Source organism: Gopherus flavomarginatus, chromosome 2 (assembly GCF_025201925.1).
Source record: "Gopherus flavomarginatus isolate rGopFla2 chromosome 2, rGopFla2.mat.asm, whole genome shotgun sequence".
NCBI classification, from domain to species: Eukaryota; Metazoa; Chordata; order Testudines; family Testudinidae; genus Gopherus; species Gopherus flavomarginatus.
The window spans coordinates 9,316,514-9,343,111 of NC_066618.1; the positions used below are offsets into that span (position 1 = coordinate 9,316,514).

A 26,598-nucleotide genomic window follows, 5' to 3' on the forward strand; every position below is an offset into this window, starting at 1 on the left:
AGTCCCTATTCAAGCCCAAATTAATGGTGTTAAGTTTGCAAATGAATTGTAGCTTCTGCAGCTTTATCAAACATTCTTAAAACTACACTACTGACCTGGGGAAGTGGGGAAACAGATTGACAGAGCGAGACAGGTACACAGAAGTCACCTACTACAGGACAAGCCCAACAAGCAAAATAACAGAACACCACTGACCGTCACCTACAGCCCCCAATTAGAAAGTCTCCAGCGCATCATCAAGGATCTACAACCTATCCTGAAGGATGATCCCTCACTCTCACAGATCTTGGAAGACAGGCCAGTCCTCGCTTACAGACAGCTCCCCAACCTGAAGCAAATACTCACCAGCAACTACACACCACACCACAGAAACACTAACTCAGGAACCAATCCCTATAACAAACCCCAATCCCTATAACAAACTCTGTCCCTGTATCTACTCTAGCAACACCATCAGAGGACCCAATCACATCAGCCACACCATTAGGGGTCATTCACCTGCACATCTACCAATGTGATAGATGCCATCATGTGCCAGCAATGCCCCTCTGCCACGTACATTGGCCAAACCGGACAATCTCTACGTAAAAGAATAAATGGACACAAATCAGACATCAGGAATGGTAAGATGCAAAAGCCAGGAGGAGAAAACTTCAGTTTCCCTGGACATTAGATAACAGATTTAAAAGTAGCCATCCTGCAACAAAAAACTTCAAAAACAAACTTCAAAGAGAAACTGCAGAGCTACAAAATCCCAGTGTAGCCAAGGCTTCAGGCAGGCTGGGGAAAGTCTACTAGAGATGATCAAAGGTGGCTGTTTGACTCTCAGTCCATTCTCTGGGTGGCATAGCAAGTGCGTCCATTTCAGTTCAGCCCTTCCCGTGCTCGTCTTCCCAATAGGTAAGCACCAGCGAGCTGAGACGCAAAGACAATGAGATGTGGAACATTCGCGTCCAGGCTTTTCTCCACCTGGGGGCAATCGTCGCGGTGGACGTGTTTTTCCACTTCTTCTACATCTTGACCCTTCCTGTGGACGTGAAGTTCGTGAGTCGGCTCTCAGACTGGGCTTTAGGTGAGTGACGCAGAGAACCACCTTTCATTCCTGTCCCTTAACCACTTGGTCATTGGCAGTCTCTGATCATAGCAGATTTAGGAACTTCTCGAGTCTGAAATGTTAACTAATATTTTTATTCAGGTGCCTGGATAATGTAATGTAATAAGCGAAGATAAATCAAGGTTAATCGTGGGTGCGTGAAGTTGGGCAACTGAATCATTATTTAGGGAGCTCTAATAAAAAGGCCTGGCACTCAGCAGCTCTCATTGATCTCAGTGGGAATCATAGGAGCTCAGCACTTCTGAAAATCAGCCCCAAGGTGTCTCAAGGGGGCACCCGGTAACCCAGAATTAGTGGCCATGTATGAACATTTTGGCCCCTGGGCCAAAGTTCTAAGACAACAAGAGACACTGTCAAAGTATCTACTTTAATGTTCAACAACAGCTTCCCCACTGTTTATCATGACTCTGTATTGGCGGGGTCAGAGTCTGAGATTCTGATCTCAGCCACAGCCACCAGAGGGTAAAATGCAGAGGACTTCAGTGCAGTGGCTCCGCATCTGCACTGATGTAACCGGGAGCAGAATCTGGCCTACTATGCATGTGTGTGGACACAGGCAGAGGTGTCACAGAAGACAGAGCCTTGAATCAAGAGCCACCAGCAACAACCAAATAAAGAGAAAACTTGCCGCTGGCTGAGCCTGATTCATTTCAGGCAAAGGTGCACTTGCCATGGTGCTTTCTGAAACCAGAATGTGCCCATAGCTCAGCCTCTGAACATATGGGAAGATTTAAGAATGGAATAAAAACAAACTTTGATTTGTTTTAAAGTGTGACGCCTGGGTTAACCGCTGATACCGGTGCTGAGTCGGCTGGCATATGCTACGAGAGCCATTCTCCTCAATCCAGGAGTTCTAGATCTAAAAGCACAAACCTCTACTGCTTGAGTTAAAAAGACCAGATCTGCTAGCTCAGAGGAAGCAGCAGCGTCCTAAGCCTATTATGATGATGATGATTTATGTATTATGGCATTGCCTAGGAACCTCAGTCACAGACCATGACCCCATAGGTGCCATGCAAATTCACAACAAAAAGACAGTCCCTGCCCAAACAAGATCACAATTCAAGTTACTTCTATATGTGGTCCGGACCCCAGAGGAAAACAGATCCCCTTGGTGGCAACCAGAGCGGGTTAAATGCCTATTTTGTCAGAACATGCAGTTGCATCTAGATGAAAATTCTTTCTGAAATCGGGTCAGTTTCACTGGAATTTTGGTTTAGAAGAAAACCAAGTGGAGGGGAAAGTGGGGGGAGTTCTGACCCTATGAAAACTTCCCATTTTGACATGTTCCATACGAAACGTTTCAACTTTTTTGGTTTGAAACCACTTTTCACTTCAATTGTTTTTAATTTTGTAGTGTATCATAGCAGAAAATAAAAAGGGAAATCTTGAAACAATGTTTCAAATGACGCAAAACGATTTTTCTTCTGAATTTTCCTTCCCAGAGAAACTCTGGGCTCTGTTCTTATTAAGAATGAAGCCAGATTTTGAAATCACAAAATCCTTCACTACATGAGAGCTGTTAATATTGGATCATGCTGCTGTTTGCCTGCCTCTCACTGGGCTGTTCTCTTTACTTCCTTTGTTGATGCGCACCATACAGCTGGCCTGGCCTACTCTAACTTGGTGTATGACTGGGTGAAAGCTGCGGTGATGTTTGGAGTTATCAACACCATTGCTAGGTTGGATCACTTGGACCCGCCGCAGCCCCCAAAATGCATCACCATGCTCTACGTCTTTGCAGAAACGTGAGTGCATCTAAAATGTTAATGGGCTCAGGCAGCAGATGTCTGATCCAGTTAGTCCAAGGGAAATATACTAAGAAGGAACACAGCTTTGTCATTTCTCTCTCCTTGCAGCCAGTTCGTCAGATAGTCCCAAGATCTTATCAGCTAAGGTTGCAAAGGAAGGGAGAATGATCATATGCTACATATGTTACCTAGTTAGATAGATGTGGCCATGGTCCCAGATCCTCAGCTGGTGTCAACAGTCATTACTCTGCTCAAGTCTATGGAGTTAGACTGATTTACACCAGCTGAGGATCTGGCCCATTATCTCTGCCTACTGATACACAAAGAATGGAGAGAAATTCTTTAGCATGGTCCAGGAGGACGTAAGCAGGAGTAATCAATCGGATGGATGGAAGAGAAGGGACATGTAGGCTGAATAGCAGGGAGAACTTCCTGACAAGTAGATGTATTGTCCTGTGGAATAGTCTCCAAAGGGAAGAGGTGGAAGCCCCATTACTTATGACATTTTTAAAACTAGACACTAGGCAATGCAGAAAACGGTCCTTCCCCGAGAGGTACATTCAGTCAGTGAACTACGACACCTTTCCCACCTCCAGCTTCAATGGTGGATCTGTCAGGAAAACGTCAGCTTGTTCCCAACTATCCATAGTGTTACAGTGATGTGAGAGGAGAATCACCCCCCTTTTCTGGCCCACTTGTGCTAAAAATGTAGCTTACATCACTATTTATATCACTGAAGTCAATGGCCCAGAGACGGTGCTGGAAGAGGCATCTGCTTATGCCCAGGTCCCAATGTGACCCATTGACTTCTGTGGCATTTGCATAGGAATAACTGCAAAATCAGATGCTTTGGTGAAACATTTGCATCAGAGACAATTAAAGTTAACACTGGTCTTCTGCATCTGGCAAACAAACTAGTTAATCAGGAGTAAGTTCCATGGTGTTACACCAGTGTAAAATAGGTGGAAATGAGAGCAGACATCTTTGAATGACTATGTAATATAATGCAATTGTTAACACGTCCCATTTTAACGTTTTTCTCTCGTTTTGCCTGTCTGTATTTTAGGCACTTTGACAGAGGGATTAATGACTGGCTATGCAAGTAAGTCTCCTTAGGAGATCTATCATCTCCACTGGGGTTCGGGACCTTCTCTTCCAGGGTATGACTGACTCTCTGAATGGCAATGTAACTGGCCCTAGACAGCAGAAGGTTGTTAAGCATCATTCACCCTGGTCACAGAGAACCCTAAAGCATCTCAGTTCTCATCTGTTTGCTGATCAGCTCCCTAAGCTGTGATCCAGCCAGTCTGTTTTTAAAGAAGGGCTGAGCCAACTGGTTTGCCGACAATAAGAACCAGCTCGATCCACCACCCAGAACTTGACTCAAACCTTTTTGCTGAACAATTCTATTCCGGCTCCCCTCTAGTCCAATTCTCTCTCACTCCGCCAAATCCAGCCCCCCAAAATCTCTGGTGATCTCGTTCTGACCATATCCCATGGCTTATGCTGCATCCACGTCTTCCTCAGCGTTTCAACTGTTTTCAGTAACAATAACATGCTAGTGACTGTGCGAGGAAAGTGTCGGATGGCCTGTGATTAAATGGTTGTGCACCAGGGAACCTGGTAAATGGTTCATGGTTGCAAACTTAGTAATATTTAAAAACTGGATACTTCAGCAGGAGTGCTGGAACCTTCCCCACCCTGCATCTTCCTCCTGAGGCCCCGCCCCAGCCCCACCTCATCCCCCCCAAGACCCCGCCAATATTCACTCCTCTTCCTCCCTCCCCCATCACTTGACTTGTTGCTATTCCCCTCTCTCACCTGCCGGGTTTGGGAGGGACTTGTCTGTGGAGCTGGGGCTGGGAGCTGCAGCTGCCTAACGCAGGTAGGAGGCAGCCCTGGCTGAGTAGGAGCTGGCGCGGGTAATGACCTGGCAACTCACCACCACCCCCATGCACAGTAACTGGACTTTGTGTGTCCAGTCAGTAGATCTGACTGGACACTATCAGATCCTCTTTTCGACCCACCTTTCCGGTAAAAAACCAGGCACATGGTCCCCTTACGAAGAGGTGTCACAAAAGTGTATATCATAAAACCCATATCCTTGTGGGAGAAGAGCGAGAGGGGCTGTGTAGTAGCTTGTATTACGGTGATACAGTACATGCTCATTGCTGGAGGTTTCCCAGACATCATCCTTCCAGCCCCCCAGGTAACACTGCTCCGGCCCTGCCTGCTGCAGAATCCCATCCCCAGGCCAAACCCCTGTGAAAATCTTGCGATTCCCTACTGGGTCTCCTCCCAGTTGCCCTGCAGAAGGGAGTAATCCTGGCAGTGCCGGACAGCAGCCATCCCCAATCCCCCACCATTCACTCCCCAAGAGATGTAACTCTTTCATTGCCAGGGAACCCCTGCAAAATCTTCCTCCTCCCATACCATCGCCAGGAGATAAAACGCCTGCAGAAGACAGTTCTGGAGTAACTTGGTGGGAAGCCAATGGCCTCCATCGGGTAACGAGGGGAGGAATTCTCTGTTCAAACTGCAGAGCTGCTGCTCTAGCCCAGGGGCTGGAGTAAGAACAACAACTAGCTCTTACACAGCACTTTCCATCCATGGCTCTCAAAGCACAAAGGAGGGCTAGGATCACCATCTCCATTTTACAGATGGGGAAACCGAGGCAGAGAGGGGTGACAAGAATTGCCCAAGGCAAAAGCACCAACTTTTAGTTTTTCCCAGCAGTGGTCCACCCCCTGCTCTGCCCCAAGGCCCTTCTCCCACTCCACCTCGTCCTCTAAGGCCCCGCTCTCATTCCACTGCTATCTGCCCCCACTCTGCCCCCTCCCCAAAGTCCCTGCCCACCTGCCACTTGCTGCACTCCACCCTTCCTCAAGCCCCTCCCTGGGCCACCAAACGGCTGTGGCTGGTGGGTGCTGAGAGCCCACTATTTTTTTCCTGTGGGTTCTCATGGAGTCGCCACCTATAGCCCAAGGTCATCCAGCAGACCAGTGGCTGGACCAGGAATACAATGCAGATCTCCACTAAACAATACTGATCCTATTGACCCCTAGGTATGTGTACGATCACCTTGGGGAGAACCACAACAATGTTGTGAAGGAGCTTCGGGCTACCATCTGCACCTTTGCTGTCACCACCCTGTGGCTGGGCCCCTGCGAGATCGTTTACATCTGGTCTGTCTGCAACTGCTTTGGACTGAACTTCGAGCTCTGGGTGCAGAAGTTTTTCCAGATGGAGCCCTTTGGCAGCATGGAGGTAGGAAACTCAACGGCAACCTGCCATCAGGTGGGGTGGATCATCTGGTTTGGGGTGACAGATCGATAACAACATGTGCGACTTCAGTGGAGCTGCACCAGTTTACACCCAGGGGTCCAAAACGCTGGTTTCGTACAACATTTTAGATTTCCGATCAAATGGGGAGCCGTAACTGAGGAACCTCAATACTGTTGCACTCCCTGGCAGTCTGCTACAGAAGTGCAGTTGTCCCTGCCTCAGTTTCCCTAGGTTTGTTCAGGGACGGAACCTATATCCCTCAGTCTGCGTTTGTAACTCCAGTCCTCCGGCTGGGTTGCTTGTGTTTCTCCCCTTTTAGGGCTGAAAGGAGTCTGGCCCCACCCAAAGTCCTTCCTGTCTCTTTAGTGGACCTTCTCTCAGCAGTCCCAGGAGTTTGGGCTTTCGGCCTGGGGCCTCTGTTCTTATCCCCTCTTTTGGGGCTGCCCCCTTTACAGGTGTCTTCCCTTCTTTCTTCAACAGGGCAGGAATAACGTAAGTTAAAGCAGGAACACGAAGGCAAAGTCATGTATTTCTGTTATTGTTGCCATCCCTGGTCAGGGTTCTCAGAAGTCTCTACTCGTGTGGGCCTAGGAGGAGGATCCAGGGCTGTCCTATCCTCTAGATCCCAGCCCAGAGACCCTGGGTGATGCAGTCATGGACTTGTTTACATAAATCTTCTACTGCTTCCTTGGGCTGGTTCCTACCTCAGGGCCTTGACAGTTCCTCCTGCCTGATAATCTTTTCAGATCCCTTCTGGCAGAGAACTGGTTTTCCTGGGCAACTTCCTCCTGTCTGACCCCATGGAGCCCCTGCCCTGGGGCTCTCTGGATCTCCAGCCCCGCCGTTCTGGCTGGGCTGCAGCCTTTGACACCTTCTCCTCCCATAGCTGGTCCATAGGTGCAACTGGGGAGGTGATCGCTCCCTTTTTTAACCCTTTATGATATGTCTACATGAGCGCATCCTGGGGTCAACAGAGTCAGGCTTGCACCACCGTGCTAAAAACAGCTGTGTAAATGCTGTGTCTCAGGCTACAGCTCAGATCCTGACACCCACCCCCTTCTTAGGCTTTAGAGCCACAAGCCACAACGTCTACACAGCTGATTTTAGCACAGTAGTGCCAGCTTGAGGCTGTTGACCCAGGCTATGCATCTCGCTGCCATGAGCTGTGTGGACATAGCCTTAGTATCCGTTCTCTCGTAGAGTCTATACACCGCATCACAGGGACATTCCCCATCTTTGGTTGGGAAGGGGTGATGGCCCCATCCCTCCCACCTAAAGCCTTTTGGATACTTCAGATCACCCTCATTTTGGTTTTGAAAGGCTGGTAGATCTGAAGGGATCATCTCTAGGGCAGAGAGGGCAGCTCAGTCTCCATGGCCATAGAGTCCATGGCCTTTTGGCTGGGATTACCAACAAGGGCTCTGGATGGCAGCCTTTGTGCTCCAAGTCCTTCACGTTCATGAGCAGCAACATGCCCACACAAAATCCAAATTCCCTCCCCCCAGAGCCTGATCCAAAAGCCCACCTGAGCTCCTGTGGTGCTTCAGGGGAGATTGATTCCAGCCAGAGACCTGGTGCTTCCCCTAGGGGAAAATGGAGAGAACATCGAGGGACCCAGAACTACTACCCAAGAAGCACCCACAGCAACTCAGGTGGAAGTAAAGTTAATGCCAACCAGAAACAAAACATGTAATGTGTCCACATGGAATTTTTCCAGAACCTTTTTTCATTCTGCAATTTATTTTTTTTGACATTTCAACTTTTTATTCCGATTTGGGATGAAAACAAACATTGAAATACTGGAATCTCCTGCAGGTCTGAAATGCCATTTTATCGATCCGTTCTGAAAACCGGTGACCCCCATCTAAATGTGGGAGCTAGTGGCCGGTAGGAGGATGCTGCAGGGAAAGATGCAAGAAATCACACCAGGGAAACATTTCTGTTGTTTTTACCAAACCTAAAAACCATCGGACCTGACAACGATGCCCTTCAAAGAAACACTTCAGAGCTAACCATCCCCTAGCTTCTTCAAATTGAACTTGTAACCAGATTATAATACACAAAGCCGGAGAAATCTTATTGCCCAAGGCACCACAATTCTCAGCTCCAAGGATCCTGGGATTTCTAGTTCTCTTTGAAGATTGCTATAAAAACCACTTCCCATCTCCAGTCACAGCAGCAGCACTGAGGATGATGTTCAAGTGATGGTCACATTCTACCGTTGTCACGGGGCTTTAGGTTTTTTTCAATCTTAACAGACTCCAGCTAGTGCTAATGACAATCATGACAAAGGATCATGCCCACAGCAGTGTGCCTCAGAGCAGCCTGGCATTATTAAGGTGCACAGGAGGGGCTCCCGTCATCTAGTATGCACTTCATAAACGTTGGCCCGTTCCCTTGTCTACCTGAGCGGAACTCAGTGCAGGACCAGAGAAGTTTTAACACACCCTTGTTCTCCCCAGGGCTGGGTTCCCTGGGTGCTAATAGAGCCTAAATGCTGCTGAATTCTACACATGGCTGCCCACATCCCCCAGGAAACCATTCCAGCAACTGGATATCAGTCACATGTAGCAACATCCCAGCCATGCCCCCTCCCCCAGACCAGGCCCCCTCTCTGGAGGCCAGGAGGGATGTGGCCAGTCCCACCAAAGGAATCGCAGAACAATGCAACTATAGTATGGAGTGAACCTGGACTGTCTGCCCACCTGATGATGGGAGATGCTGAATTCTTCCACTCCCATCAGCCTCCCTGTCCTGATGAGCCTATAGTCTCACTCAAGCAAGACAAATGAACCTGGGACAAGACCCAGGGGTATAATCCAGGCCAGGGCGGGTGTGGGGGGGTCACTGAAGTGGGGAGGGTTTGCTTGGCAAGGTGGCTATGAGTGGTGGAGAGAGCCCCAAGGCCCAGGCCACCACACGAGAGGAAGGAGAGAGGGGCGAAGGCAGCAGTGAGGCAGGGGGAAGGGCGTAGGGAAAATGAGAATGACCATGTCAGCCGTGGGCATGAGCCAGCGTGAAGCACAATGATGTTGACTTAGGATCTCTGCTGTCTAGACCAGACTCCGCTGCCCCGGCTCTGTTGACTTCCTTCACTCTGAACTGTGCCCTCCAGGGGCGCGCGCCATCCCGTCCGGAGCACTAAACGCCGTTGCAGGCTGGTGCTCGCAGAATGGAAGGTGGTGGCCTCGAGCTGGCTCAGCTCACGCGTTAGCCTGATGGCCGCATGGTACCGTCCATTAGCGAGGGGGATCCTCACTCTGCTACAGGCACTTCACACAGAGCCGATCTTTGTGGGCAGCAGGCCCAGGCCCAGGTAGGGTTGCCAGTTTTGGTTGGATGTATTCCTGGAGATGTAATCACAGGACATCCTCTTTAATCCAAGATTAATCTTTGCTTCCTGGAGACTCCCGGCCAGTCCTGGAAGGTTGGCAATCCTAGTCTCGGGAGTGCCTCCTGGAAGGTGCTGAGCATCCCCAGCTCCCATAGATTTCACAGCTCAACACTTCGCAGGATTGGTAGCAGGGGTGTCAAATGGAGGGAGACAACGAATTGGCCAGAGAGAGGAGCGAATAGACTAGACAGAGAGGATGGTTCAGGTGGTTTATATCTGGGTTCGATTCCCTGCTCTCCCACAGATTCCTTGTATGATCTTGGGCCCATTGAATTCAGTGGGAGTGAGGCCCTAGTCTCCTCACACCTCAGTTCCCCATCTGTATAATAGGGGTAATAGCATGATTGTACCTCCCAGGGATGCTCTGAGGATAAAGATGGTGTGGTGTTCGGATACCACAGTCGTGGAACCTGAGATAGAAAGATGGGCTCTCGGAGAACACAGCTAACAAAACCCCCACTCCCCTTAGCAGGCAGCGCAGTCCCCTTACGCTCCTGTCTCTCTGTTTCGCTGGGCAGGCCAACATGTCAGAGCCGATGTCTCGGCGGATTAGAGGGATCTTCGGGGCTGCAAACTTCTGGGCTATTGTCCTCTACAATGTCCTTGCCCTCAACAGCCTGGACTTCACGCTGCTGGTTGCCAAGAGAATCCTTCTGACAGGTAAAGGTCTTCTGTTCCCCCTGGGATGGGCCAGCCCCTTTTCTTTGCATACAGGAGTCACTACACCAAACTCAAACCAACAACCCCCCCAGCCTGGCACCCCGACTTAACAGGAGGAGCGTTTGTGGTTAGCTTATATGCTCCTTGGGGCAGGGACCATCATTTTTTTTGCTGTGTTTGTACGGGGCCTAGCACAGTGCAGCCCTGACCATGGTTTAGACCTGTCGATGCTATTGCAACGGAAGTAATAATAAGAGGGATTTATTTCCCCGCTGCCTCCTTCTTCCATTACAGCTGCTATTCCCATGTGGAGCTGAGATTGTCAGACACACGCTCTCCTCATCAGCCTTGTATTTCTAAGCGCTTCTTAGACAGCTGTATTGGATCCCTTCTGCTATTAAATCCCATTCATTGTCTCATGCCCTAATAACTTACCCTGACCGTGTGTTTCTCACCAAGAGGTGATAGCAGCATGTTGAAACAGCCTGGGCTATAAGTGGCTGACTGAGTGGTGCCCCATCCTGTTCCGGGCTCTCCCACGGGACTGACCAGGGTTCAGGAGGGGGATAACGTATGACCTGGGGGGTTCGGAACGACAGAAGTTCCTGACAGCTGAGTTCATTGTCAGAATTAGTCGTGTAACTCATTGAGAGGTCTTGTTTTAAGAGGCACAGAGCCTAGATCTCTCTTTCTCTGCTATGGAAATCACTGTGGCCTCTAACAGTGCCAGACTCCTGCCCAGTGGAATTACAGCCCTGTACTAGAGGCTGCTTGCCCTCTCTATTATTGATATTCTAAACGAGGGCCTGTGACTGAACTCTCCTGTTATCTAGGACAGAGAGATGGAGAGCTGGGGTGGGATCTCCAGAGGCCAGTTCCAGGTCCAGTGTTTATAGAGGGACAGGATGTGAAGAAACATTGCATGGGGCTGGCTAAGAGATATAGTCTACACTGCCACACTACATCAGCACAGCTGCACTGCTGTAGCGGTCTAGTGAAGATACATATGCCTATGGGAGAGAGCGCTCTCCCGTCGGCATAATTACACTCCACCTCAACAAGAGGTGGAAACTATGTTGGTGGGGAACGTGTCCCACCAGTATAGTGTGGCATGGACAGAGCTTTAAGTTGATGTACCTCACAGAGCTCAGAGAAGGTGGCTTTTTCACACCCCTGAGTGATCTAACTTACACTGACTTATGCAGTCACACAGAGATGCCCCAAGTGGGACAAAGGAGTCCGTCTGAGCTTGGGGAGCTGAGAAAGTCTTTCCATGGGATGCAAAGCTGGGAGGGCCTCATGATTTATAGAAGACCATGCTACTTCAGCAGTTCTGGGCCCATCCCTGGAGAACTCCGCCCCAGTGGATGAGTGCAGATGGGGTCAAATACAAAGCCCATGGAAGTCAACGGAAAGACTGCCATGGATCGCCATGGGCTGTGTCTCATGCACAGACACTGTTCCCCATGTTTGTCACCTCTCAGGACCTTCCCCACACCGAGCAAGGATGCTGAGTTGCATTCAGACTAGCTTTGGAGAAGAACCTCACCCTTTTCATGAGCACCCAAGTCAAGCTGACTGTCTGTCCTCTGACTCGCAGGTTTCCCATTGAGCACCTTGTCCATCTGGTTCATCACCTATTGCGGAGTGCAGCTGATCAAGGAGAGGGAGCGCCTCCTGGCAATAGAAGAAGAGAAACGAGACAAAGAAAAGGCAGCATAGAGATGAGAAGAAGATTGGCCCAGACAGCTCAGCGGCAGCATCACTTCCTCCCGGCCATCCAGGCCTAGACCCCTGAAATGGGGCTATCAGCATTCTTTGCAGTCAAACTACTGTATCTCACCCATGTACAAACCACCTGTAATAAAAATCTTCTAGTTTAAATAAAGATTATCCATAAGACTTTAATAGGCTTTTAATATGCTAAGAACATATGGCAGGCTAAGTTATGTTAGATCCATTTAATAGATTCTAAGACCTGGTCATCTAGTCTGACCTCCTGCATAACACCCACTGATCCCAGCATCTCAAGCCCATAACTTCTAGTTGAGATAAAGCATTCAGTCCTTTTGCAAGACACACTTGGTGTTTCAGAAGAAGGCATTTCCCCTATAATGCACCGGTCTGATTGTTCTCACAAAAGGAAAGGAAGGATTCCTTCCTGTTCCCAAGAAGAGAGGACCATCTTATACACTGAAGCATGCAGTTTGGCTACTATGTTCTTATCCTATCTAACTATAGATTAGTAGTAGGGATCCAAAAATTATCCAGCCCTTCACTAATGCATTCTGAGTGCTATGCATATGTTTCAATCTAATCTCTGTATAACATAGGGTCACCAGATGTCCCGATTTTATAGGGACAGCCCCGATTTTTGGGTCTTTTTCTTATATAGGCTCCTATTACCCCCCACCCCACATCCCCGTCCTGATTTTTCACATTTGCTGTCTGGTCAGCCTAGTATAACAACAGAGGCCAACATAAAATCTATATAAAAAGCCCCAAATTTTTAAAGCCCCCTCAAATGATTAGGACTGGAGAAAACGCTTGACAGTGACAGAGAGCTCAGCCTTCAGCTTGCAAGAAATAAAACAGAGGTGACTTGATTGCGGTATATAAGGACCTTCAAGGGAAGAAAATACCAAGGACTACTTGTCTCTTTAATCTAGCAGAGAAAGGCATAACAAGAACAAATTCGAGTTGGAAGTTAGGCACAAATTTTAAACAGTGAAGGTGATTAACCATTAGAACAAATTCCAAAGGAAATACAGGGACAGGATGGGAGGAAACATTGCAGGAATTCTCCATCTCTTGATGTCTTCAGATCAAGATGCCTGTCTGGAAGGTGTGCATTAGTCAAAATCAAGTTATTGGGCTCAATACAGGACTAACAGGGTGAAACTGAGGGATGTGTGTGTGCTATACAGGAAGTCAGACTAATGGTGCCTTCTGCCCTTAAATGACTCTACGAATGAATATGTAAATGAAGAGGGCCAGCAGCAGTGCCAGACAGAGCAGCAGTTTCCAAACATCCATGCTGAAGACGGATGCAAAGAAGTCAGCATCAGTGAGTGTTCAACTCTTCTGCAGAACAGGTCCTGAGCCTCCCTTTTTAAGTTCCTCTAATATCAATTACATTTTATGTCTATTTAGTGCTGGTGAAAGGTGCCTGAATGACAGCTTGGGAGAGTGAGGCCTTGTACTGACCTCTCAAATGGTCACTTACAAGCAACCGTAGTGCAAACGTCTCACCCAATGTTCCACCAATATGCCTTGAGTCTGACTTTAAGGGCGCCACCCATAGGACTAGGAGAGTAGTGCGACCTCCATGACATTTTTGGTGTTGGTTTCTGTGACACAGATACCTGTCCCCTAGGAATCAAACAGAGACCCACTTGTTTACTTTGCCCTGACCACTGAAAAGGCTTAGGCTCAAATTCATACAAGTGACTGAGAAGTAAGAAACTTGGACAACTCAGCCATTAAGATCCTCCATTTAATGCTTGAGTGATTCTGACAGATTCACAGTCTGAGCCGGTGAAGTGAATGGATGAGCAGATGCGCTCACACATCCAAAGGGCAAATTCTAAGGTTTACTCTGAATGAAGTTAATGGGCAAACACACATGTTGATCAGCTGAAAAATATTGTGTGGCTTTGGGAAACTGCTCCTTTGAAATATACTGGATTAGTGCATGTGGGTGTGTTTTATACACACAGATACGTCAGAGGGGAGGATGATCCTGGAGAAAACATAAAATCATCACCGATAAAGTTTGCAGATGACACCAAGCTTGGGGGAGTGGCAAACAACAAAGAGGCCAGGTCACTGATACAGAGTAATCTGGATCGCTTAGTAAACTGGACACAGGGAAACAATAGACCTTGGTAATATGGCCAACTGTAAATGTATTCAACCAGGGACAAAGAATGTTGGCCTTGCTTACAGGATGAGGGACACTATCCTGGGAAACAGTGGCACTGAAAAAGATCTGGGGAGTTATGGTGGATAATCAGCTGAACATGAGCTCCGAGTGCAATGCTACAGCTGAAAGGGCTAACGTGGCAGTTCCCAAACGATGGGTTGTGACCCCAAGTGGTGGGGGTCACTCCGTCAGCGGATGGGGGTGCAGCAATCCTGAGCGTGCGGAATTGTAAAATAGCATCCGTTGCACAGCATGATCTTGCACGTATGGCGTATGCAAGATCACGCCACATGAAGAACGCCATTTTGCTCTACAAAATGGCATCCTTTGTGGAGCATGACCTCAGATACATGATGTTGTGAGCTCATGCTGTGCGGAGAACGTCATTTTAAAAATGAGTCCTCCTGGCTGTCTGGCGTCCCAGGAAGCAATACGTCGGAAAATGGGGTCATGGAGCGGAAAAATTTGGGAACCACTGGGTTAATGCATAAACAGGGGAATCTTGAGTAGGAGTAGAGAGGTTATTTTACCTCTGTATCTGGCACTGGTGTGACCACTGGAATACTGTGTCCGGTTCTGGGGTCCACAATTCAAGAAGGATGTTGATAACTTGGAGGGGGTTCAGAGAGGAGCCACAAGAACGATTAAAGGATTGGAAAACCTGCCTTACAGTGACAGACTATTTAGCTTTACAAAGAGAAGATTAAATCCTAACTGGGAATAAGGCATACGTTTTTAACAGGGAATGTAATTAACCATTGGAACAATTTACCGCGGTCGTGGTGGAGTCTCCGTCATTGGCAATTTTAAAATCAACAGTGGATGTTTTTCTAAAAATTATGTTCTAGTTCCAACAGGAACTTTTTCAGGGAAGTTCTGTGGTCTGGGTTATACAGGAAGTGAGACTAGACTATCACAATGGTCCCTTCTGGCCTTAGAATCTATGAATCTTGTAGTTAAAGCCCTGGGAGTCAGGAGATCTGGGTCTTACTCCTGGTTCCCTGATATAATCACTTGGCTTGACGCTGGTTTCACACCCATTGGTGTGGATGCCAGTGACCTCTGTGGTCTTACTCCTGGTTCATATCTGTGTAAGTGAGACTAGACTCTGGACCACTCTGTGACCTTGGGCAAGTCACTTAACTTTGGGGCAGTTTAGATTCCCCGTGGACTATCCCCATCCCTCTCATTCTCAGGCTGAATTCATTAATATTTCTGGAGGAGCTTTGCAATCCTCAGGGGGAAGGGACTTTATTGAAGTTCCCACAAGGTGATGTGATTGGACACACACAGTGGGCCCTGGTTCTGATCTGGGGCCGGCTCCAGGCCCCAGTGCTCCAAGCGTGTGCTTGGGGCGGCATGCCGCGGGGGGCGCTCTGCTGGTTGCCAGGAGGGCGGCAGGCGGCTCTGGTGGACCTCCCGCAGGTGTGCCTGCGGAGGGTCCGCTGGTCCCGCGGCTCCGGTGGAGCGTCCGCAGGCACGCCTGCGGGAGGTCCACTGGAGCCGCAGGACTGGCGAGCAGCAGAGCGCCCCCCGCGGCGTGCCGCCGTGCTTGGGGTGGCGAAATGGCTAGAGCCAGCCCTGTTCTGATCTCACTTCTGCGGGTGTAACTCCACTGATGCATCAGGGTAAAACCATCATACAGGAGAGGACAACCAGCCCACAGGCCCTCTTTCTCCACTCACACCTGTTTACACAAGATATAACTTCACTGACATTACCGGAATTACTCTCAATTGACACCAGCAGGCCCCAGAGGACAATCAGGCCCCATGGAGTGACACACAGGTATGACTCAGATGCACACTCTCTGTTACTCCAGTTTCATGCTGCTGTAATGCCACTGAACTCAAAGGAGTTACACGGGTCATAAAACTGGAGTGCCGCCTGCCCATAGTGTCAGGATGTCTTTGTAAGACAATCAAGGAGCCAGCTGATGTGCTCCAGTTGAGGATCTGGTCCAAAGTCTTGGGAGATGGAATGGGCACTGTCTTTTGGTAGAGCCTCTCCTTTGTATGATCTTATAAAACCCACTCAGATGCCAGCCCCTACCCGAACATAGGTTCTGCTGCTGGGCATCCTTGGAACAGGTTTCTTGGCACAACCAGCAGCCCTAGAGACGCCAAATTTACCCATCAGTAACAGCAACATTGTCAGAAGAGTCACTTCTCATCTTTATGAAATGCAGGTCTCCTCCAGGAGGAGGCTGAAGATGTATCATTTTGCTTCGTGCTGATCCCTTGGACTAGCCCCATGAGGTTCGAGCCAGGGCGCAGACTATTCAGAGCAGTTAGAACTCATCCAGCCACGGGTGTCAGAATGAATGACTCAAGTGGCAAAGCTGTGTGTGACAGTGCAGGGCAGCACTGCCTTCGGTGCACTTGGAGAAAAAATAATCCATTGCCTAAGAATCTAAATTTATCCTGCAGCTGCACCTGCTGGAACTTTCAGCCGGAGCTAATCTTAGAAGCTGGCTGAGAGAGCAATCTGCTGGAGAGACGCTTAATGAAAGATCTGGTACTTTTTCCTCCCCACACATGAGGTTAGCCCCACTCCTGTCTTGCTAAGCTTCTGCTGATGTTAGAAGCCAGCCTGGTGCAGGTAAAGAGCAAGGAAGGCCTGAGTTCTAATCCTGGCTCAGTGCCCAGCTGGGGGCTGAACAATCTTTCATTCACTGGTCATTTTAAAATCAAGACTGGATGCTTTGCTAAAGGATCTGCTCTAGTTCAAACAGGAATCATTTCAGGACAATTCTCTGGCGTGTGTTCTACAAGGGGTCAGACTAGACGATCACAATGGTCCCTCCTGGCTTTAGAGTCTATGAATCAAAGTCACATTTGGTCCCAGTTTCCTCACCTATGCAATTCTGTGGGAATGGGGAACTCTAGCACTGGCCCATCTCCCTCACAGAGGTGTTGTGGGCTCACTTACAGGTGTCAATGTTAAGCATTATCGTGTTTCGCTCCTCCCGTGATCAGGTTCTCTGGAAGGACTGAGAATGGCAATCTCCACCAGGAGATGATATTACAAACAATCGTTGCTTTAGTTACATGTGGCCAAAATCCAAAATGATCCTAACAAATTCCACCATTGCACAATCGTCAGAGGACAAAAACTTTTCACAGCAGCCAGATTATACCATTAACACCACTATTCTGCACTGATGCAGGGACCAATCCAAACCCCACAGAAGTCAGTGGAAAGATGCCCATTGACTTCAATGGGTTTTGGATTAGGTTTTTACACCCTACACAAACTCACTGAAATCAACGGAGAATTCAATTCGGCTTTTGGTCCAGTGTGTCACTGTGACCCAATGTGAGACTCCAAGTGGAAGAAACCATGACCTATGTATATTTCAGAATCATTTTACTCCATATTTACTCATTCTCATAACACAAGAACTAGGGGTCACCAAATTAAATTAATAAGCAGCAGGTTTAAAACAAACAAAAGGACGTATTTCTTCAAACAATGCACAGTCAACCAGTGGAGCTCCTTGCCAGAGGATGCTGTGAAGGCCAAGACTATAACAGGGTTCAAAAAAGAACTAGATACATTCATGGAGGATAAGTCTATCAATGGCTATTAGCCAGGATGGGCAGGGTTGGTGTCCCAAACCTCTGTTTGCTAGAAGCTGGGAATGGGCGACAGGGGATGGATCATTTGATGGTTACCTGTTCTGTTCATTTCCTCTAGCACCTGGCATTGGCCATTGTCGGGAGACAGGATACTGGGCTAGATGGACCTTTGGTCTGACTCAGTATGGTCACTCTTAGGTTCTGCTCTCTGGAACTGGGTTAGGTCCAGTCTCAATGAATTGCTTCACCTTATGACCTGGAAGCATAAATAAATAACACACTCGTAAAACTGAGGTGATACCATTCAAGAGGGACAAAGAGAAGAACAGGAGCCGGAGAGATTAAGGACATGGGTAAAAAATGAGATTCAGCTTGGCAAAGTGCAAACTAATGCATTGGGGGGGAAATAAGCCAAAACCCAGATGTTCAGTGGCAGGGAGAATTTGGATCCTGGCTTTGAGCAGCCACAGCCCTCAGCCCCAAAAAGCAACACTACAAAACCAGCTCCTAAAATGCTGCAGTTTAAAAGCCACAGAAGACGCTGCCTGAAAAAGACAGAGCAGAGACAGCAGGGTAAGAGCATTCTCAGGGCCATGTTCCAATCTGTCACTCACCCACCGCTGGCATGTGGGAGTCAGCAAGGCATCAGATATGTTGTGTGTACAGTGGCCATGCAGCCCACTCCCAGCTGGCTAAAAAGCAAGCCCTGCATTGTGATGGGCTGTGTCTCTCTTGAACTCCAAGATGCAAAAATATCCAATGGAACCAAAGAAGATGAAAAGCTCTAGCAATGATGCCCTCTTTCCCACCATACAGTTGTAGGAACTTGCTTGCATAGCTTAAACCCACCTGAGCCAAATGGATCCAGAGCTCCAGCAGCAGGTGAGAAACAGCAAGGTCCCTGGCCAGGGGCGGCTCTAGGTATTTTGTCGCCCCAAGCACGGCAGGCAGGTTGCCTTCGGTGGCATGCCTGCAGGAGGTCCCCTGTCCTGCGGATTTGGCGGCACACCTGCGGGAGGTCCGCTGAAGCCACGGGACCAGCGGACCCTCCACAGGCATGCTGTCAGAGGCAACCTGCCTGCCGCCCTCGCGGCGACCAGCAGAGCGTCCCCCGTGGCTTGCCGCCCTGGCATGCGCTTGGCGTGTTCGTGCCTGGAGCCACCCCTGTCCCTGACTTACAGACTCCTTGAGCTTCTGCCAGTTCAGTGACGGCCCTTAGGACAACATGCTGTTTCCATCAGCTTTGGTGCATGAGCAGAATGGGATGCAGCTGTATTTGGGCCGTAATAAAAACTGATTGTCGGTCAACTAGACAGATAGGGTCATATCTGAGACTTGTTATCACAAGCTAGGTGACACTTTGCAAGGTTCTAGTATCTTGTAACATCTGTTGTCTTCCATTCATTTCAGATCATTAACAATTGGATGTTTTCCCCCATCTTCTAGATGGACAAATTGCTCCACATATAACAAGATGGAGATCCGGGCTTAATTCCTGGCTCTTCCTCAGACTTCCTGTGTCCCCTTGGGTGGGTCACATAGTCCCAGATTTTCACACTCACTCAACCACCCAGCTGCTCCCTTTTTGAATAATGGGTCTGGTGTTTGGATTCCAGGCCAAACCAGGGCTTGGTTTTGATGGCACCGAAGTCTCAAGAGCTGTTCTCACAGGCTTCCATCCCCAAATGACAACACTTTGGTGAGATCAGTTGATCTTAGGTGGCTTCCACCATCAATGATGGAAAACTCAGGAGAGCTCTGCCACCTCTAACTAACTATTAAGCCTGAAACAACAGTGGTAAGTTGAAACCTAAAGCCCAGTCTATGCAGAAGTTGCACCGAGTTACAAAAACCTGTCTCTACGTAAAATTAGTTAAATCAGTGCACTCTTTTTGTGTGGACACTCCTAAATCATTTTAGGCCTGGTCTACCCCAGTTTTTGTATTGGTATTACTATTTCGGTGAAGGCTGTGATTTTTCACTGAAATAGTTATACGAGTAGCATGGCTGTAGTTATTCCAGGATAGTTGCCCCCCTTCTGGTAGGAGAATAACCATAAGGCAATTTTATACAAATATAACTATGCCCACACTGCAGGGAGTGGGTTGTACCATTTTAACTAAACCAGTAAGAGTGGCTGATATCTTTGTGCTGATTTAATTATATTGATTTAATTAAATTGGTGCAATTTCTGTGTGTAGACCAGCCCTGAGGCTAATATCAAGGGAAGAAAATAAAAGAAACTTATGTACCAATTTTGCTATAGCTGTGAATTATTATACTGTAGTTACTCTGCTCACCTCTGTCTATCAAAACTAATTTACCTCATCACAATCTTCAGGTATAGTACAATTTTCCTTCTATCTATCTTTGTCTTTGTGATGCAGTAGGGTCTGTCTGTGTGGGGGATGGGAGAGCTGGGGAGGACTTTAGGTGAGGGACAGGATTTTTAAGCCTGTAACCTGAGCCAGGTATGGGGGGGAGGATGTCAGCACCTTTGCCCAGGAAGCTGGACAAAGGAATCGGCCGGCTGGAGGAAGGGCAGTTCAGTTTCGGTTTTGGGCTGGGTGATTGGAATTCAGGGAATCCTAGGCTGGGATCCAAGCACCCTGAATCCCCAGAAGGACTCGATTGAGGGGTCCTGGTTGTGCCTCCAAGCTCTGCTGTAACCTGCATTCCTGTTGTCCAATAAACCTTCTGTTTTACTGGCTGGCTGAGAGTCACTGTGAGTCCCAGGAAGAGGGGTGCAGGACCAGACTCCCCCACACTCCGTGACAGTCTTGTTCACAGATTGTTATCCCATTACAAGAACTGCTTGGAGGAGCCAGCATGTATCCATGTGAGTTTCAATCAGGCGTGCTTCTGTTCCCCTGATGTGACAGTGCCAGGTACAATGACTGAAGGATGTTCTTCCCCAGTGGAGAAGACCTAGCACAAGTGAAAACCAAGATCTTCTCTCCTCTCTGGGCCTGCCTATACTGGGGGTATTTGTACTGATTCATAAACATAAAGTAAGGCTAGAAAATAGGTGCAGCAGAAGCACCCTAAAGTGGGGAGACCACAGGTGCCCAAATCATGGCCCTGCCCCCCTAGGCCCTGCCCCTGCACCACCCCTTCTCCCTGAGCCCCCGCCCTCATGCTGCCCTTTCCCCCAGGCCCCGCCCATGTGCTGCCCCTTCTCCCCGAGCTTTTGCCTTTGCTCCGCCCCCTTCCCCCAAGACCCCACCTCCCATCACTCACGCTTACGGCTGGTAAAAAGTAGGTGGGCCATGGCCCCCTCCCCCCATCCAGCACCTCTGCTAGAAAGGACCCTTGAGATCATGTAGTCTGACCTGCATTCCGCAGGCCAGAGATTTTCTGTGTGGATGGGAGAGGGGTTAGGACTAAAATCTGGATAAACGCCTGTACAATGTAGATGCATCCTTAATAGTAATTGGGAGGGGGAGGGGAAAGTGGTGCAGGTTAGGGGTAAGGGATTGACCTTTGTAACGGAAAAGTCGCTATGCAACTTGGTATCTAAGTGTAAACTATAACTATAGAGTGACAACATGATGGTGATTCCCCTGCCTGGTTCGTCCATTGTAAAATGCTCCCATGAGCTTTTTGAGCAGTCACAATTTTGCTTTATTAGGGTAACAATATCTTGGCAGCCACCTTGGAGCACAGTGGGTGTCGTGATGCTACATACCCTGGCCATTGGAAATGCCACAGCGACAGCAGCAGAGCTGGCCCCCAAATTGGATCATCTTTCTCAGACGTTATTACGAAACATGCGTCCCTTTTTCCCCAGTGAAAATGTGTGAATTTTTTTCAGCTGGCTCTAGATAGCAGGGAATAGTGGGCAACAGAGAGGGAGGACGGCCCAGCGATCAGGGTGCCACCTTGCCTCCCGGCTCCACCAGGCGTGGTGTGACCTTGGACAAATCACTTAATCTTTCTGTGCCTCAGTTCCCCATCCGTACAATGGGGATAGCACCACTGCCCTGCCTCCCAGAGGGGGTGGGAGGATAAATACATTAAAACTGTGTGGCCTGTTCAGACACGACAGTGATGGGTTCCATAAAGATACAACAGACAGAACAGACCCCAGAGTCTCATCCTCCAAAACCACAGGCCCCGACCATATGTGCTGTAGGAGAACCTCCTTCAGTTGCTTCCAGTAGATGGCTATGACACACAGCTGAGCATGTAAAACACTTCTCCCCGCAACAGTTACCCTGGAGCAGGTCATGGGAATGTCTCCCTTCCCTTCCCCTCTGCCCCCAAGAAAATCAACCGTCCAAATGACCTAGATAGCCTTAGCTGCGTCACAATGACAGTATGATATGATACCTCATTGCATAGCTACAGATTTAGCATCATAGTGTATTTTTAGCCAGGTGAGTCCTGCACTCCATGTTGAAGAGGAGCAGGTGGCACGGGAGCAGGGAAGAGGCATAACAAACCCTACAGTTCACCAGCTATGTGGCAGGTTTTTTTTCCTTTCTGATTCTTCTGAAGGAAAAGTTGTTTCACCAGCACTATTATGGATGCAGCCAGTCACACGCTGGCCTTCTGGAAAAGCCCAGACCCTTGCAGCACTGATTCATGAGCTGACAGACCATTCCTGATGGGTCCAGGCTGCACGTACAGCTGTTCCCCCAGCCCCCTCCCTTCCCGGTTGTCCAATGTGTCATATTAGAGGGGGATCAGCTTACACATGCTCCAGTATGGGTTCCTTAAGCTTTGAGAGGCTGTGGTTATATATAAAGCCGCTCACTGAGGCTGAAGTACACAGCCAGTTGTATTAGCAGCAAGTGCTTCACATTCTTAAGGCTCCAGCTGTCGGGAAGCAAGAGTGAGCTGCACAGATCCGGGTAAGTCTCTCTACTGGGGCATAGGGGGAAAAAAGGAGACGAGCAAACAAGCCATTACTCCCAAGCATGACGCTGCCTATAGACCAAGCAGAAGAGCTGCGTCTCTACCAGCAGACGCTTCTCCAGGATGGGCTCAAAGACATGCTAGACCACAACAAGTTCCTGGATTGTGTCTTGAAAGTCAAGGGGAAAGAATTCCCCTGCCACCGGCTAGTGCTGGCAGCCTGCAGCCCCTATTTCCGGGCGATGTTCCTTTCAGACATGGAGGAGAGTAAGAAGAGGGAGATCGACCTGGAGGACGTGGACCCTGAAGTCATGCGCAAGATTCTCCATTACATCTACACCTCCGAGCTGGAGCTCACCGAGCAGAACGTGCAGGACATTTTCTCTGTGGCCAACATGTTCCAGATCCCTTCCATCTTCACCGTCTGTGTCTCCTTCCTGCAGAAGCGTCTCTGCCTCAGCAACTGCTTGGCTATCTTCAGGCTGGGCTTGATGCTGGACTGCGCCCGCCTAGCAGTGGCCGCCCGGGATTTCATCTGCGACCGCTTTGCCCTGATCTCCCGGGATGACGAGTTCTACCAGCTCTCCCCTGATGAGCTCATTGCTGTCATATCTACCGATTCCCTCAACATTGAGAAGGAGGAGACTGTTTTTGAGGTGGTGATGAAGTGGGCGGAAGCCAAGGACCGCGAGAGCCGGATCCAGGCCTTGCCGATCGTCTTCGAGAGCATCCGTTTCCGCCTCATGCCCAAGGATTACATCAGGGACCATGTGGAGAAGCATCCCATTGTGAAGTCCAGCCCGGAGCTGCTCAAGAAACTCCAGGTGGTGAAGGATGCCAGCGAAGGCAAATTCATGGTGGTGAAAAAGAAGAAGGTGAAGAAAAGCAGTGAGACAACAGCTGGGGATAATGCTGTCAATGGAGAAGTGGCCGAGGGGGATGATAATGAGGAAGACGTCCTCCCAGGGATCTTAAATGACACAATGCGCTTTGGGATGTTCCTCCAGGACCTCATTTTCATGGTGAGCAGTGCTGGAGCGGTGGCCTATGACCCCAGCGCTAACGAGTGCTATTTTGCCTCCATCTCGGCTCAGATCCCAAAGAATCATGTCAGTCTGGTAACCAAAGAGAACCAGATCTTCATAGCCGGTGGACTGTACTACAATGAGGACAACAAAGAGGACCCCATGAGCTCCTACTTCTTACAGGTACCGGCTTCGTTACTCTTTTGCTTCTATGGTCCACTAGAAAGATCATTGACTTTTAGGTTCTGTATAGCACAAAGCCAATGAAACTCCCCGTCATGTGTGTTAGTTGTATTTGGCTTGTGTGCCCCTTATAAAAATGCATGCCACAAGCATTGTTTGCTTTGTCAGACATAGAGACTGATTGAATACTGCTCACAGTTACGCATTAAGTCAATGGCTTGTTATATAGTAATATGTAGGCTGTGAAAATATTTAGATACTTGTATGATGATACTACAGAAAACTCTGAGATAGACAGATTAGAGAGAGAGAGAGTGTATTGGGACAGATAGATAGATAGATAGATAGATAGATAGATAGATAGATAGATAGTGTTGCGAAAAGTTTGGACTTTCCAAATAGGGCTAATGCAGTGATGACTGGGTGAGGATCCTTGGCCTATGTTATGAGGATGTTGGACTAGATGATCATAATGGTCTCTTCTGACCTTGATATCTATCAGGGAGGCAGGGTCGGCTCCAGGCCACAGCGCGCCAAGCGCGTGCTTGGGGTGGCACGCCATGGGAGGCGCTCTGTCGGTTGCTGGGAGGGTGGCAGGCAGCTCTGGTGGACCTGCCACAGGCGTGGCTGCAGACGGTCCGCTGGTCCCGCGGCTCCGGTGGACCTCCCACAGACACGCTTGCGGCAGCTCCATCGGAGCCACGGGACCAGTGGATCGTCTGCAGAAACGCCTGCGGGAGGTCCACCGGAGCCATGGGACCAGCGAGCGGCAGAGCGCCCCCCGCGGCGTGCCACCGTGCTTGGGGTGGCTAAATTGCTAGAGCCGGCCCTGCAGGGAAGTTTTTATTTCAAAGCTGGTTTGTCCCTCTCTAGCGGCAACATGTCTTGTGAGCTGGCACCAGGCTATGCACTGTTTGATTTTGCAGCCTTCTGTTCTCTGCCACATTCATCTGTCTTCCACTGAAAACCATGCTAGCAGTCTCATTCACTGCTGTCTTAGGGCATTAATTTCCCTAGCTAACAGTGCCCTGGATGCACGCTGAACCCCAGAAGTAACCAAAGACATCTGTGATCAGCGAGAGAGGTGGGAACCAGCCATCTGAACCTAGATCTGCGCTGTAACTCAAGGCCATCTTTCCCCTCAGCAAAATATGCAGCTAACACTAGAAGCCTGCCTCTCTCCCACTTCCTATGCTCCGGGCTTACAGATACCCAGCAAATCCTGTATCCTCCCTCCAGCACTGACCAGTACCTGTAACTACAATCAGCAATACTCTACAGCTGATGCTCCAGAGGAAAGTGAACAAAGATCATAACGCAAGAAGTAGTTGTGTATAATGCTGCACAAAGCAGAGGGTGTGAAACAACAAGCCCCTCCCTCCCCCCAATCGGGAACCCCATAGGTATAACGGGCCTGATCCTCCACTTGCCTTCGCCACAGACACCTGCACAGGGTGAGTGTGAAATGTTACTGGTCTGACCCAACAGGGTTTCACAGCCACTGGGCTCAGGTGTAAGTGACACACACAGAGAAGGCGGCAGTGAAGAATCAGCCCCATCCTAGCTGAGTTCTTGGGGCTGCCCAGCTTGTCCACTCCATACCAGGGCAAGGACTAAAGGTAAAACAAAAGTGGGGAAGTCAAGGAAGGGGAAAGATTCCACACCCACAGCCGTTTACCTCTTTGCATCGCTCTTCACATTGACTGGAGGCACTGATAAGCAGAGAACATAGACAGCATTTGTGCTCAGCCTGTGAGAACTAAAGAACAAACACTCAAGGGAGTACATTTCTGCTGAACAATGCTGACTAGTACAGTCGCTGGCAAGGTAATGCCCAGAGATCCCCTCCAGAGGGCCCTTCCCTGCAATTAGCAGCTATGCCAATTAACAACCTGTTAGTCTGCTGCATAGGGAATAGAACAACTCCCTCTTTCGTTGCTCCAGTACCAGCGAGTGGGAGTCAGCCCTGCATAGCAAGGAAGGTCCTGTTAAATCTTCTTGTCTCTCTTGCCTAAAGCCAAACCTTAGCAGCAGAGCTTAAGTCTCTTCATGGTCCTGTTGGCTAAATTGCAGGAGACAGGAGTTCTAGATTTCCAGATGCTGCTCCCAGTTCTGCCACTGCTTGTCTGTGATGCCTTGGGAAAATCACATAACTGCTCAGTTTCCTCACTCATAAAACAGGGACGCAGCTAAATTCGTGTTTGTGAAGTGCTTTGAAATCCCTGGATGGAAGGTGCTATACAATTTCAAAAGTAGTCATTATTACTATTGAACTGTTCTTTAGCTGACGGTGTCCTTATGAATACAAAGTAGTTTCAAGTCTTTTTCAGTCAGACCTAGAGAGAAAGTTATACCTAAAAACATTGGTACCATATACATATTACATATATGTATCCGGGTCCATCAATATAGGGCAGTGCATCTGCTGATACAGGCTTCTAGGGGCCCAATTCTTCTCACTGAAGTCAACAGAATTAGACCAGTGATAGGTTTAGTCATACAAGTTGGACAGACAATGATAAAAAATGAAAGTTCTGATGCTGATTACAAAAAAAAGGTCATAAATCCAGAAGTCTTGCAAATTTTAATATGAATGATTATTCAGCTAAAAATTCATACACCTCTACCTCGATATAACGCTGTCCTCGGGAGCCAAAAAATCTTACTGCGATATAGGTGAAGTCGCATTATATTGAACTTGCTTTGATCCGCTGGAGAACGCAGCCCTGCCGCCCTGGAGCACTGCTTTACCGCATTATATCCGAATTTGTGTTATATCAGGTCATGTGTGGCAGAGCTCTGACCTTGCTCCCGTGGGTC

The 26,598-nt window shown here is 48.8% G+C and overlaps 2 protein-coding genes across 3 annotated transcripts in view; both read left to right on the top strand.

The window, feature by feature from the left end:
* Positions 1 to 12,076, top strand: part of HHATL (hedgehog acyltransferase like) — a 47,046-nt gene extending 34,970 nt beyond the window's left edge. Inside the window, exons 7-12 of the mRNA XM_050942664.1 lie at positions 901 to 1,072; positions 2,718 to 2,862; positions 3,932 to 3,967; positions 5,931 to 6,132; positions 10,063 to 10,204; positions 11,805 to 12,076. Coding sequence (XP_050798621.1) covers positions 901 to 1,072; positions 2,718 to 2,862; positions 3,932 to 3,967; positions 5,931 to 6,132; positions 10,063 to 10,204; positions 11,805 to 11,926 — 819 coding nt within the window. The 3' untranslated portion in view covers positions 11,927 to 12,076. The remainder of the gene's footprint in view (positions 1 to 900; positions 1,073 to 2,717; positions 2,863 to 3,931; positions 3,968 to 5,930; positions 6,133 to 10,062; positions 10,205 to 11,804) is intronic.
* A 10,369-nt stretch (positions 12,077 to 22,445) lies between these two features.
* KLHL40 (kelch like family member 40) overlaps positions 22,446 to 26,598 on the top strand; it is a 249,731-nt gene continuing 245,578 nt past the window's right edge. For both annotated transcript variants that reach the window (XR_007772838.1, XM_050942602.1), the window contains exon 1: positions 22,446 to 23,778. Coding sequence is in view for 1 of the 2 variants with exons in the window: in XM_050942602.1 (XP_050798559.1) it covers positions 22,633 to 23,778 (1,146 nt within the window). In the remaining variant the exon portion in view is untranslated. The remainder of the gene's footprint in view (positions 23,779 to 26,598) is intronic.